At 61.3% G+C, this 12892-nt stretch overlaps 2 protein-coding genes across 2 annotated transcripts; both read right to left on the reverse strand.

Annotated features, from left to right (window-relative positions):
- Positions 1 to 485: 485 nt before the first annotated feature.
- SNRNP27 (small nuclear ribonucleoprotein U4/U6.U5 subunit 27) lies at positions 486 to 2187 on the reverse strand (the record flags this gene model as incomplete). The annotated part of the gene is given in 6 exon segments (XM_066337068.1): positions 486 to 786; positions 1296 to 1360; positions 1454 to 1533; positions 1651 to 1744; positions 1746 to 1761; positions 2015 to 2187. Coding segments are annotated over 6 exon segments (483 nt in total), but the record flags the coding sequence as incomplete, so codon positions are not given.
- A 1345-nt stretch (positions 2188 to 3532) lies between these two features.
- Positions 3533 to 12663, reverse strand: ADD2 (adducin 2). Its single transcript, XM_066337070.1, is given in 18 exon segments — positions 3533 to 5971; positions 6731 to 6819; positions 6897 to 7047; positions 7436 to 7525; positions 7616 to 7735; positions 8391 to 8598; positions 8600 to 8646; positions 8739 to 8918; positions 9066 to 9164; positions 9249 to 9389; positions 9954 to 10103; positions 10175 to 10192; positions 10194 to 10256; positions 11053 to 11105; positions 11108 to 11192; positions 11707 to 11786; positions 11789 to 11850; positions 12433 to 12663. Coding segments are annotated over 18 exon segments (1905 nt in total). The 5' UTR covers positions 12630 to 12663; the 3' UTR covers positions 3533 to 5899.
- Between the last annotated feature and the right edge of the window lie 229 nt (positions 12664 to 12892).

Raw genomic sequence — 12892 nt, forward strand, 5'->3', positions numbered from 1 at the left:
CGGATTAGAGCCAGACTTCTCCGGGGAAGGGAGAAGGGACAGCCACCCCCACAGAGCTGGGACCCCCAGCTCCCCTGCCGAGCAGCCACCCTCCTGGGGAGGGACCCCCACACCAGGGCAATGACACCCGCAGTCAGGCTCCCCCTCTGTCCCACTGCCGGGGGCACCTTGAGCCCTCCAAACCAAGAACCACCCACAGACAGAGCACCCCCACCCCAGGCAGGGCTCAGAGAACCCAAAGCTCCTCCTTAAACTGGGAGCACCGCTGGGGGGGCAGGTGATGGAGGGGGCTCCCAGCCCCAAACCGATAATTGGGTGGGGTCGAGGGACGAAGAAAGATCCCCCTGCCAACCGCTTTCAGTTTCCGCCCAGGGTTCAAATGGGACCCCACAGAATTGAGCCGATCTGTATCCACTCCAAGGATTTGTGGGAGGGGGAATGGAGGCCCTGCTTTATCTCTTAATGGTAACAATTAAAGGAAAAAATACATCTGGGGTTTTATTAACAGGGAAACAAACAAAAAATGGGGAAAACACAGCAAAATCTCACCCAGAAAACAATCCTTGTCGTAAAAAACAACCCCAAAAAATCCAGGAAATGGAAACTCGTGGCAGCTCTGGTCTGTGGGACTTGTGGGGAATAACCCAAATTCCACTGGAATCCATCATCAGAGCTACCCAGGAGAGTGAAGGGAAGTTGAATTCTTCTATGGTGGGAGTCACGTCCCAGTGTCAGGCGATGAAATCCAGGGGCCTGTTGAATCCTCCTTTTCTGTTCATGTATTGCCTGGGTGAGGATGGAGCTAGAGTCAGCCCTGGATCCAAGGGAAATTGGGACAAAAATACCCGGCAGAGGCTGGGAATGCAGCTCAGTGGCCACATGGAACCCGATTCCCCAGGCATTTGATCAGAAAAAAGGGGCAGGAAAGCTCCCAGTGAGGAGCTGCTGCAGAGGTTGGTGTGAGGATCCCAGGTTCTCATCAGAAAGGGAGCAGAACTGGTAAACTGGGTGTTCTTTGGGAATAAACCAGCTGAACAGTGTCACCTCCTGCTGCTCCAATCCTGTTTAGGCCTCACTGGGCACATCCCACCTGTTCCTAATGTGCTCCTCACTCCTCATCCTCCGGATTTCCCCATTCCCAGGGCTGCTGGGGAACTCTCACCTCTGCTTTTGAGTCTAAACCTCACAAAATTACTATTTTACCCAGGCCTGGAAACCAGATCACCATGAGACTGTGGCCACAGTCACCTCACAAAACAAAATCCTCTTCCTATTCCAAAGGAGGGGGAACACACCTGTACTTCCTCTTCTGGGACACATTGATGGCGTAGGCATTGGCAGCACCGTCCACCTTCTTCCCCTGAGAACAAACATCCCAAAATCCCATGGATTATCCCCAAACAGGGCAGGTGACACCGCAGAGCCCCTGGAGTGGCCTCAGGCCCGTGCTCACCTTGGTGGTATCAAAGGAGGCAAAACCCATCATCTTCATCATCTCGATCTCCTCCTCTGTCTTGCCCTGCAAATCCTCCTCTGAGGGAAGAAAATTGAGCAAACGCAAATGTCTGGGATTCCCAAAAATGTGGGTGCACCCTGGGCTGGTCCCAGCCCCAGAGAGCATCTGGGGGTGTTCCAAATTTCCCCCCTCACCTGTGATCTGCCGCTCCTTCTTGGAGTCCTTGAGCTCCTTCTTCTCCTCATCCCGACGCTCCTTAGGTCGCGCTGGTGACGAGGAGCTGGAGCGGGTGCCGGCGTGGGGACCTGCTGGGGCACACGAGGTGGGGCTGCACTTCCCACCTGGAATCGCCATGTGGGGCTCCCGTTGTTTCCTGGGTCACTCACGGTGCCCTCACCTAGCTGTGCCCAGCCCACGCCGGTGTCCTGCCCTCACCTGGACCATCCCTGCCCTCACCTGGACCATCCCTGCCCACACCTGGATGTCTCTTCCATCCTCTGCACAGTGCCCACCCTCACCTGGACGTCTCTCCCCTCACCTGGATGTCCCTGCCCTCACCTGGATCGTCTCCGGTGCGGGGAGCGGGACCGGCTCCTCCTCCTGTCCCTGTCCCGGGACCGCGATCGCTCCCGCCGCCGCCTGTCCCGGGACGTGGACCGCGAGCGCCGGCGCTCTGCCCGGGGAAGGATCAGCTCCTGCTTCCCTGCCGCTCCCAAAGGAAATCCCACAGAACCCCCGCTCCGAGCACGACCCCGGGAGAGCCCCACCGAACAGGTCTGGGCTCGGGGACCCCTCTGGGCACCGCCAGGAGGGAAAGAGCGGCAGGAAAATCCTGCACCTGGAGCGGGGGAGATGGTCCCCAAAACCCTGAGGGAGGTGGAGAGGGGTGGGGGGAGAGGAGAGGAGATAAGGATGGGGAGAAGGAGGAAAAGGAGAGGAGGGAGAGGAGGAAGAGGAGAAGAGGAGAGGAGGTAGAAGAGAAGAGGAGAGAGGGTAGAAGGCAAAGGATGAGGAGGAAGGAAGCCGGAGGATGAGGCAGGGAGCCTGCTCTCCCCCAGACGAGGACCCGGGCTCTCAGTGGCCCCACCGGCCCCCGGGCCCTTCCCCCCGGATGTCCCCGGGCCCCGTGCCCTCCCGCAGGGCTCCCGGCCCTCCCCCGGTCCCCCCGGTCCCGCGGTGGTCCTCACCCCGCCGCGGCGGTACCGGAGCGGCTGCGGCCCATGGCGGCCCTCAGCCCCGCGCTGGCGCTGGCACGGCCGGAGCGGGGCCCGGAGCGGGGACAGTGCCCGGGCGGGATCAGCACCGCATGGGGACACCGCGGCCCGGCCCGCCGCTCGGCCCGGGAGCCGGCGCCCACAGCGCGGGGACGGCCGGGAGGAAGAGGACGGCAGGAAGGGGAGGGAGGAAGGCGGGGCTGTCACGGGCTGCTGCTCGGCCTGGGCCTGCCGTGCCCCGTCCCTGTCCCCGGTGCCGACCCTGTCCCCGGTGCCGTCCCTGTTCCCGGTGCCGTCCCTGTCCCGGTGCCGTCCCCTGTCCGTTGTCGTCCTTTCCCCGGTGCCGTCCCTGTCCCGTTGTCGTCCTTTCCCCGGTGCCGTCCCTGTCCCCGGTGCCGTCCGTGTCCCTGCCCCGGTGCCGTCCTTTCCCCGGTGCCGTCCCTGTCCCCGGTGCCGTCCCTGTCCCTGTCCCGGTGCCGTCCCTGTCCCTGTCCCGGTGCCGTCCCTGTCCCGGTGCCGTCCCTGTCCCTGGCCCCGGTGCCGTCCCTGCCCCGCCGGCGGGTGCAGCCGCAGCCTCGGCTCGGTTCGGTGCCGGCGGTGCCCGGGTTCGGTAGTAGGGGAGCTCAAGAGGGCTGCTGGAACCTTCCCAGGGTCCGGTACCGGCGGCTCCGGGACGTGCCAGTGAAGGCACCGAGTCGGGGAATGCCATTCCTGAACGGTGACACCGTGCCCTCCTCACCCTGAGCCCCGTCCCTGTCCCATTCCCACCTCCACCCCCGTCTCCCCTCGTCCCATCGCATCCCAGCCCCATCCCGTCTCATCCCATCCTCGTCCCGTCCCCCTCAGTCTCCGGGCTGCCGGCTGCCAAACACAGGGTTTATTTACACCGGCGTTCCACGCGCTCCCGGGCGCCATTGTCACACGCGGGGACATGTCACATCCCGGTGGCGTTCCCGGGGGTTCAGCAGCCGCCCGAGGCCTTCCCGGGCAGCCCCAGCTGGGAGCAGGGATGCTGGGTCAAGCTGGACTCGTCCTTCCCCACTGCCGACGTGGGCTCAGCCTCTTGTTTTCCAGCAGAGGTAAGCGTGGAGGCCCGGATCAGGGATTTGCTCCCTGCCTTCCCCTGGAGAGCCCTCCCCGCCCGGAGCCTTGCTGGAAGGAGGCAGGGAGGTGAGGTGGGGAATTACCTGAAGGGTGGTCCTGGGATGTCATCGTGGCTCTGTTTCCTACCAGCTGTGCAGCCAGGACCCTCATCACTGTGGTTAGTGGTGGCCCTTAAGCCTTTGTCCCTTTCTACCTGAAACTCCCCAGGGTTTCATGGAGGGGGAAATAATTGCTCCCAGGGTCCCCTGCAAAGCCAGCGGCCCTTGGAAAAAGGGGTGACAAAGGTCTTGGGGACAGACCTTCAGAGACCAAGGGGGGACAAATGCTCTAGGGGAGTCCCCAGATTGGGCTGGGGGTGTGGCAGTGCTGTCATTCAGGAATTCCCCCCAGGTGTGACCGTGCTACCCTGGGGAGGTGACACAGGTGGCTCTGCTGCCCTGGGTCCCCCAGGGGGAACAGGCCAGGGACAAAAATGGCCTCAAAGAGCCTTAAAACCAGTGGCAGTGAGGAACAGCTCTCGCCCCTGCCCCCTCCAGTGACAGGATGGGGGCACAGAGGGGGTTTAGGGACTCGGAGTGTCCCCTCGGTGCCCCCCATCCTGCAGGAGTGGGATGGGGACAATGGGCAGGGCAAAGGCTCTTCCCAAAATTTAGGCTCAGGTTGGCCATGGGGCTCTGGCAAGATCCCTGTCTGGGGTCTCTCTGCTGTTTCCTGCACCCCCCATTCCATGGCATTCCTGCTCTTCCAGAGGGAATCCAAGCCCCATGAGCTGTCTCGCAGCAGTGAAAAGTTTGACACCACGGTGATGGCACATGGAAAAATCCTGCTGGGGGTGAGGGAACCCCAAACAGGGTTCTGGGCCATTCCAAACCTCCTGGACAGGGCTCCGTGGATGCAGGAAGGCTCAGGGCGAACACCCCAGGAAACTGGGAGGATGGGGGCTGATGCTGTTGATTTATCCCCAAATCCCAACGCTGAAATGGCTGGGGAACACCAGCATGGCTGAGGCTCTTCCCGGGAAGGGCTTGGCCAGGAGGTTGTAACGCTGGGAGGGAAGGGAACGCCAGGAAGGACTGAACTTGTGCTGGGAATCCAGAGCTGGGAAAAGCAGGGATCCAGTGTGGATGGGGTCGCTGTGAGCGGAGGCCAGCGGGTCTTAGCAGCGTGTGTTCATCCCGAAGTAGCACTTAGTGAGTTTTGCTCAGTTTTAAATAACACAGACAATTCCCAGAGGATTTTTTTTCCCTGTTTTCCCAGGTGCGGGTCGTGCAAGTGAGGTGGGGGCTTTTCCAGTGGTGGGAAATCCTTTTGCTCTTCCTCGGTGGGGAAAACATGGGGTGGGAATACCAGGAGAAGGGGATGAAGTGGTTCTTCAGTCCAAGGAGAGGAAGATTACAATCCAGGAAGGAAAAATCTCAGCTTCTCCTTTGGGAAAAGCAATCCCCCGCCTTCAGCTTGATCCCATTCTCCTGGTGAAGTAGTGGACAGGTTTTCCTGGGATGAAGCCAGCGCCATTCCAGCTGATCTTGAAACAGAAGGTGAAGAAATAACCACAACAACACCCTTTTCTTCCTCAATCAAGCAGACCTGAGCTCTGGTGGAGAAAATTCAACATTTGGCCCATGGTGAGAAGGAGCTGGAGCCCAGGAGGGAAAGGAGGAAGGGAGATGCAGCAGGAATTTCCCCAAATGGGGACCACAGTCTCTCTAAGCTCAGTGACCGCCTCAAGAGGTGGGTGACAAGGGGGATGAGATGCCTTGTGCCAGGAGGACCCGGAAAACAGCCGGATTTCAGGGGGTTTGGGCCACACCTCGGCCAGACGCACGAGGCAGGAGCTGCCCCCACCCCAGAGCTTCTGGTCTCAGAGATCCTGGGGATCCCTGGGATGGCCTCGGGAGACTCAGGATTCAATCTTCTCCTTCTTTTTGCCTTTTTTCAGGAAAGATGGGGTCCGGAATTTCTTCTTCTTTTTGGAGGGCGATTTGGAGGGTGAACCGTCGGGGGACACGGGTTACTGGTCACTGTCTCCTTCTCCTTGGGGGCCTCCTGGTCAGTGTTGGTAGTTGTCCGTCCGTCCCCCCTTTTCCAAGGTTTTCCTCAGTGCTTTGCTCTTCATCCTTCCCATTCACCACAGCCGGTGGCTCCTTCTTGGCAGTGGAATCCGGGGGGGCTTGGCCACCATCGGCCTTCTTATCACCTTGGAAGGGGAGAGGGGAAAGGGAATTGGGGCAGCAGCACCAGTGCTGTGGGGGGGTTATCCCCCCAAACGTCCAGTGGGGCCTGGGCAGGAGCAGGATTTGGCCTTCATGAGTGGAGAACGTTGGGATCTGATCCCGTCCTGCCAGGCACCACTTCCCTGAGCCGCCCCCCTCCCTGCGGGACAAGCGATGTGGATGGAGAGCCTGGAAGAGGCAGCAGGAAAAGCAGGAAGCAACAACGAGGAAGGATTCCCCAAGGGATTTTCCCCCGAGTGGGTCTGGAGTGGGCCATGGAGAACGAAGATCCCCCCGAGCCCGTGTCCCTCAACCGGGGTGGCCTCTCCGTACTTACTACGGCGCCAGGGATTCAGGGATAACTCCTTGGGTGACAGGCACACGGGGAGGAAAGAGAAAGGAGACGTTGTGGAGACAGACAGACAGACAGACACCACGAGACACCATGGCAGAGCCAGCAGCCCCGAGCCGCGCCCCGGCACCCGCTGTGGATGGGAACAATGGGGACATCACACCCTGGAGGACTCGGGACAGAGCCACCGGCAGATGCTCGTATCCTCCTGCCATGAATCCTCACCGGTGCTTGGCCCCTCTGGGGTGGGGACCCCCGGACACGTGGGGGGACACGAGGTGACAGCGAGCTGCGTCTCAGTGCAGTTTGGCCACAGCTGCCCTTGTCCCCCCACTCCTGCTGCTCGCTGGGACCCCACCCCTCGTTTTGGGGTGCTTGTCCCCTCACTCACCCTCCGTGGGCTCTGCAGGCTCCGGGGGCTCCGGAGGGGGTGGCTCTGGAGGGGAGCCCCACTCTCCTCTGCTGCCGCGTCCTTCTCACCTGCCTGCACGAGAGACACGCTGGCCCTCGGTCCCCTCACTGCTGGGGGCGTTTGGGGGTTTTGGGGTGTCTCCTACCCTGCAGGCACTTCTTCCTCTCCACCTCCTGCTTGTACTCCTCCAGCTCCTGGTCCGTGAGCTGGCTGAAGGGGTTGGGGGGCTCTGCCTCGGGGGGAACCTCTTCCTGGCCCTCCTTGGCCTCTGCATCCCCCAGGTGGCTCTCAGTGGACTGAAACAGACCCCCAGAGCGGTGTCACCCCCCGGAGCGGTGTCAACCCCTTCCAGAGAGATGTCACCCCTCCAGAGTGCTGTCACACCCTCTGGAACTGTGTCAACACTCCCACCCCAAGCAGTGTCAGCCCCACTGGAGCAGTGTCCCCCCTCCAAACAGTGTGCCCCCTCTGCCCTCGGAGTGGTGCCACTGCCCCTGTGGAATGCTGGGGAACCAGGGAAGGGCTGGGTGCTCTGGGAAGGGGGCCTTGGAGCTGGGAGTGTGGGGTGATGTGGGGCTTGGGAGGAGAGGTGACATGGGGCGATATTGGCAGGGGGGACATGGGGTGACACAGGGTGACATGGGCTGGGGACAGGGGGTGACACAGGGGACACAGGTGCCATACTGGGCTGCGGCTGGTCTCGGCGATGACGCTGGCCAGCAGCTGCGACTGGGGCCCGGCAGACTTCACATCCTGGCGGTTTTGCTCCCGGATCTGTGGGCGAGGGCAGGGATAAATCCCCGTCCAAGGACAGGGATAACCCCCCAGCACCCCGAAAGGCCCCTGTCCTCCAGCCCCACCCACCTTGTTGCGCATCTCCAGCACCTCCTGGGGGTCCGTGTAGAGCGGCACGAACTGGTTTGGGTTCTCGATGCGGATTGGGGTCCCGCTGCTGCCCTTCTCCACCTCGTCTGCTCGCAGCCACTGGAAACCCGGGAAAGGTGTTTTGGGGAGCAGGAGACCCCAGTGATAGATGGGGGACCCTGACAAAGGCAGCTTGTATAGAGTGAAGGCCCCGATGTAGAGGGGAAACACCATAAATGCAGGGAGACCCCAATAAACACTCCTTGCGCAGATGAAAGATCTGATACATGTATCACATAGAAGGAGGACCCAATAATAAAGGAGGATCCCATAAAGAGCAAGGAAAGACCTTGATAAACAGGTCTTACAGGGAGGAGAGACCCAATAAATGCATCTTGCATGAGGGAGAGACCCCAACAATAGAGAGATCCTTATAAAAGATCTTGTGTTGAAGAGAGACCCCTAAAGAGGAAACCCCAATAAAAGCATTTTATGTAGAGGGGAGATCCTGATAATAAAGCAGAGACCCCAATAAATGTAACATAGAGTGAGACTCCGATAAATGAGAAGACCCCAATAAATGTATCTTACACAGAGGGAAGACCCTGATAAAGCCAATGGCATTTGGCCCCTAGAACAGGGTGCTGGGATTTCAGAACAATCATTAGGATGAATGGTCCTTAGGCGTCCCTGCAGCCCAGTTTCTAGCAGGATCCATACCCAGGACACCCTCCACGTCCCTGCCCGTCCATCCCCAAGCCCATCTGCCCCTCACCGTGGTCTTTGTCCTCTGGCCGCCGGCGCTGCCCTGCGCCTCCTCGGCCAGGTTGACCCTGGTGTAGGTGTTGGGGGTGTTGAGCCACCTCGTCTTCTCCTTCTGCTGCTTCTGGGCGTGCTGGCGCAGGGCGGGGGTCCCGGCGGGCTCCTCCTCGAACACGAAGGCGGTCACGGTGGCGGGGATCAGCACGTCGCTCTTGGGCTTGCTTTCTCCTGCACGAAGGGTAGCGGTAGGTGTAGCCCGTGCGGTATCCCTGGAAAAGCAGAGCGGGGAGTCAGGCGCGTGGGGATAAACCGAGCGGCTGGGGCGCGTTTCGGGGCGGGCCGGGCGGGTTTTGGCATTCACCAGGTTGTCCAGCATCCTCATGAGAGCCTCGAACTCGTGCTCGCCCAGGCGGCTCTTGTGCAGCGGCCCGAAGGTGGTGCCGGCGCGGCGCACGGCGCCCAGCCCGTGGGGCACCCGCTGCTGCGCCCGCTCCAGCACGATCAGGTTCTCCGCGCCGCCCGCGCTGGCCAGCGCCGACACCTGCGGGGCACCGGCCTGAGCTGGGGACACCGGGGACAGCGCCACGGCCGCCCCCGGAGCCAGTGCCGCCACACGGGCCGAGACCCGGCACAGCTCATCGCGTCCTCCTGCAGCCGCCGGGCCGGCTCACCCCAGCCCCGCGCTCACCTGCACCTCGCAGGCCGCCTGCAGGTGGAAGATGCTGTAAAAAGCCTCCTCGGCCGTGTCCCCCAGCGCCAGCACCCCGTGGTTCCGCAGCACCAGGATCTGCAGCGCCCGGGCGGGATGTCAGTGGGGCAGGCGGCGGATGGCGGGGTGACCCCCGCGTCCCCCCACCAGGTGTCCCCTCACTTTGCAGGTGGGCCCGAGGCACTTCTGGAGCTCCACGCGATCAGCCTCGTCCTCCACCTCCCCGCGGAAGTCGAAGTAGGCGACGTCCCCCAGAGAGAGCGGCGCGGGAGTGGGCAGGAGCCCGCAGCGCATGGCCGACACCTGGGCACGGGGGGGAACAGGGCAGGGGGCCAGGAACCCCAACACCCCCCAAAAAAACCCCAACATCCCGAAAATACCCCAAACCAACCCTCCTCAAACCAAAAGCTTCCTCTCCCAAAAAACCCATAACCGCCCAATCTCCCCCAAAATCCTCAACCCTCTCCCAACCCCCCCCAAATCTCTCCATCCCACTACTAAATTCCTCCAAACTCCCCACCCTCCAAAACCCCCAAAATAAACCACCCACAAGAACCCCAGCCCTCAAAAACCCCCATCATCCTTGATCACCCCACACTTCACGTTGCCCAAATCTCCCAATCCCCAAACTCCCAAGGAACCCAAGTCCTTCTCAGCCCCACCCTCAAATCTCCAAGACCCCCTTATCCCCCAAACCCTCACCCACTCCAAAACACCCTCCCAACTCCCAACCCCCCCAAAGCCAACCTCCCCCAAAGGCCCCCAATTTCCCCTAACTCCCAAGCCCCCCGAACCCCACCTGCCCCGAGGGGCCCCGTCTCCCTCAGCCCCCGTTCCCCGTTCCCGGTTCCCGGTTCCCCGCCGTACAGCGGCGGCAGCGGGGGTGTGCAGCCGCACGATGCAGCGGATGTCGGGACGCGCGGCGTAGATCGCGGCGTGCAGGCTGAAGCTGCGGGCGTCGGGCGCGAAGCCGGTGCTGCCCTGCTCCACCACGGCCCCCAGAACGTTCACCTTCACCTTGAGGGGCACAGGGGGCTCAGGGGGCTGCTCCTCCCCAGGCAGCCCCGGGGAGAGAGGCGGGTGCTCACCAGGCTGGCCGCTGTCACCGTCGCTGCACGCCAGCCCCTGAGGGGCCACCAAGAAGTGCTCCTGCTCCTTGCTGACCCGCAGCTGCCACGGGGGACAGGTGAGGTGAGAAACACCCCCAAAAATCCCCAAATAAACAGTGCCTCAGAACCCCACACCTTCTGATCGCCCCAAAAACCATTTAAAAAAACTCTGAAAGTCCCCTCAAACCAACACTCCGAAGGAACCCAACCATCCAAAACCTCCTACCCCCCCAAATTCCTCCCCCCAAAATAGAAACCTCCAAACCCTCAAAATCCCAACCCACCTCAAATACCCAAAACCCCCAAAATCCCACAAAAGAACCGCAATTCCTAAAATTCTTCAAATCACCATCCAACCCAGAAAACCCCCAAACCGGCCACCTTCAATCAAAATTCACGCCCAAACCCCACACCGTCAAAACACAACACAATCTCCTCAACAAACTCCTTCAGCTCCTCTTCAGACCCCAAACATTCTTAACCATCCTGGCCCTCTGTACAAGTTTTGGGGTGCTGATGCTGTGCCCTAGCTGTGCCCAGTTAACAGGTCCAGCAGGACCCAAAACCCCCAAACAACACCAAATCCCACTAAAATAACTGAATTTCCTCCAATATCCCCTCCAAACAACTCCAAACCTCCTCCAACCCCCCCAAATCCCCAGATCCCCTGCAGAGTTTTGGGGTGTTCACAGTGACAGATGTGCCCCAGCTGTGCCCATCTGTATAGGTCCAGCAGGTCCCAGCCTCCCCCTAAAAAAAGCACCAACCCCCCTTTAAATCCCCCCAAACAACCCAGAATACCCTCAAAACCCTTTCCAGGCCCCCCATTCCCCCTGAGCAGGTTTTGGGGGGCTCACGGTGACAGCAGCGTGTCCCAGCTGTGCCCAGCCGTACAGGTCCAGCAGCCGTGGATGCTGCCGACCTTGCAGCGCATCAGCCGCTCGCCCTTGGCCAGCGCCGGTCCCTCTGTCCCGTGCAGGTCATTGATGGGGGGTCACTGATGCCAGCCCTAGGAATTGGGGACCCCCCATCAGTGCTGGACACTCCAAACCGTGGGGTGCTTCAACCAGGGAGAGGGGGGCAGAGGGTTGTGGGGATGGGTTTGGTGGGTCCAAAGGTTTGCTGGACATCAAGGTTTGGTGGTGGCACAAAAATCTTTGGGGGTTCCCAAGACCTCAAAGGTTTGGTGGTGCCCCAGATTTGATGGCCCAAAAGATTTGGTGGTCCTCAAAGGATTAGGGAGATCCCAGGGGTTGGGGGCAGCTCAAGTTCACAGAGGTCCCAAGGACATAAAAAGGTTTGGAAGCCCCCAGTATCTCAAAAGTTTCAGGGGCCCCCAAAGTTTGGAGAGCCCCAAAGGGTTGATGGTCCCAAAGCATTTGATGCCCCTGAAGGTCCCAAAGGTTTTTGAGGCCCAGAGGTTTGGAGATTCCAAGGTTTTGGGGCTTTTCCTCTCACCCCACTCCCCCATTAAATCCCTCTCGAGTGTCCCCCAGACTCCCCAGCCCCACGTACCCATGGGGGAGGTGGGCAGGGGCGGCAGGGGACGTGGTGGCCATGAATTCGGCGATCTGCCGCAGCGCCCACACGTGGACGAGTTGTTCCCCTTCTTCATCTGCTCCTGGATCAGGCTCTCCAGCTTCCTCCCGGAAGGACTGCAGCCCCGGGACAAAGTGACAAACGGGCTGGGTGGGACATTGGTGCAGCACCACTGGCTCGGTGGAAGTGGCACTGCTGGCTTGGTGGCATGGTGATGGTGGCACCGCTGGCTTGGTGTCAGTGGTACCTACAGTTGGTGCCTCACTGGTGGCACCGGCATCACCAGCTTTGTGGCAGTAGCGTTGCCAGCATGGTGCCACAGTGGTGATGGTGGCACCACGGTGACGTTGCCATCTCGGTGCCAGTGACACCGCTGGCCCGCTGGTACAGTGACAGCAGTGGGCCTGGCAGCTCAGTGACAGCAGCACCGTGGTGACAGTGACACTTGCCAGGTGGGGACATGCACCACCATTGTGGCGACATTTATTAGCTCGGGTAAAGGAGGGACGGGGCGGTGTACAGACAAAGGATGGGGCCAGGGACAACAGGGCGGCTGGGTTGGCGACAGCAGGGACGGATTTGGGCCAGGAGGACGGGCTGGGACACAAAGGACAGCGTCTGGGACAGGTGGAGACGGGGCTGGGGACAAGAGAAGAGGGAGCTGGGGACACAGGGCAAGCGTGGGGCCGGGAGCTCACCGGCTCTGCAGGATCATCGTCACCCCGCTTTCTTTCTGCTCCATGAGGTTGAAGTCCTGGCGCAGGTCCCCGGCCCCGCTCTGCGGCCGCAGGAAGCCGGGGTCCTCCTGGGGGGACAGCGGGGCCCGGGGGGCTCGGGCAGGGGCTCGGGGCTGGCGGCCGTGCTCATCCTGGGGACGCGGGACATGCGGCGTCATCCCCGGCACCCCCAAGGACAGATTGGGGAGAAAGCACCGAAAACACCGCCGGCTGTGCCGCTGCAGATAAGGCCCGCGGGGCCCCGAGGGGACAGGTCGGGACACGCGTGGGTGGGGACCGGAGGGGGAGTCCCCGGCTGGCGGCACTGCCCGGGCGGGTTACACCTCTCTGAGGACGCCGCAGCGGAGAACGGGAACAACTCAACACAGCAATGAGGACTGAGAACGGGCACAGCTCAGTGCAGCAATGAGGTCTGAGAACG

This window comes from Sylvia atricapilla, chromosome 28, assembly GCF_009819655.1.
Source record: "Sylvia atricapilla isolate bSylAtr1 chromosome 28, bSylAtr1.pri, whole genome shotgun sequence".
Taxonomy (NCBI): domain Eukaryota; kingdom Metazoa; phylum Chordata; class Aves; order Passeriformes; family Sylviidae; genus Sylvia; species Sylvia atricapilla.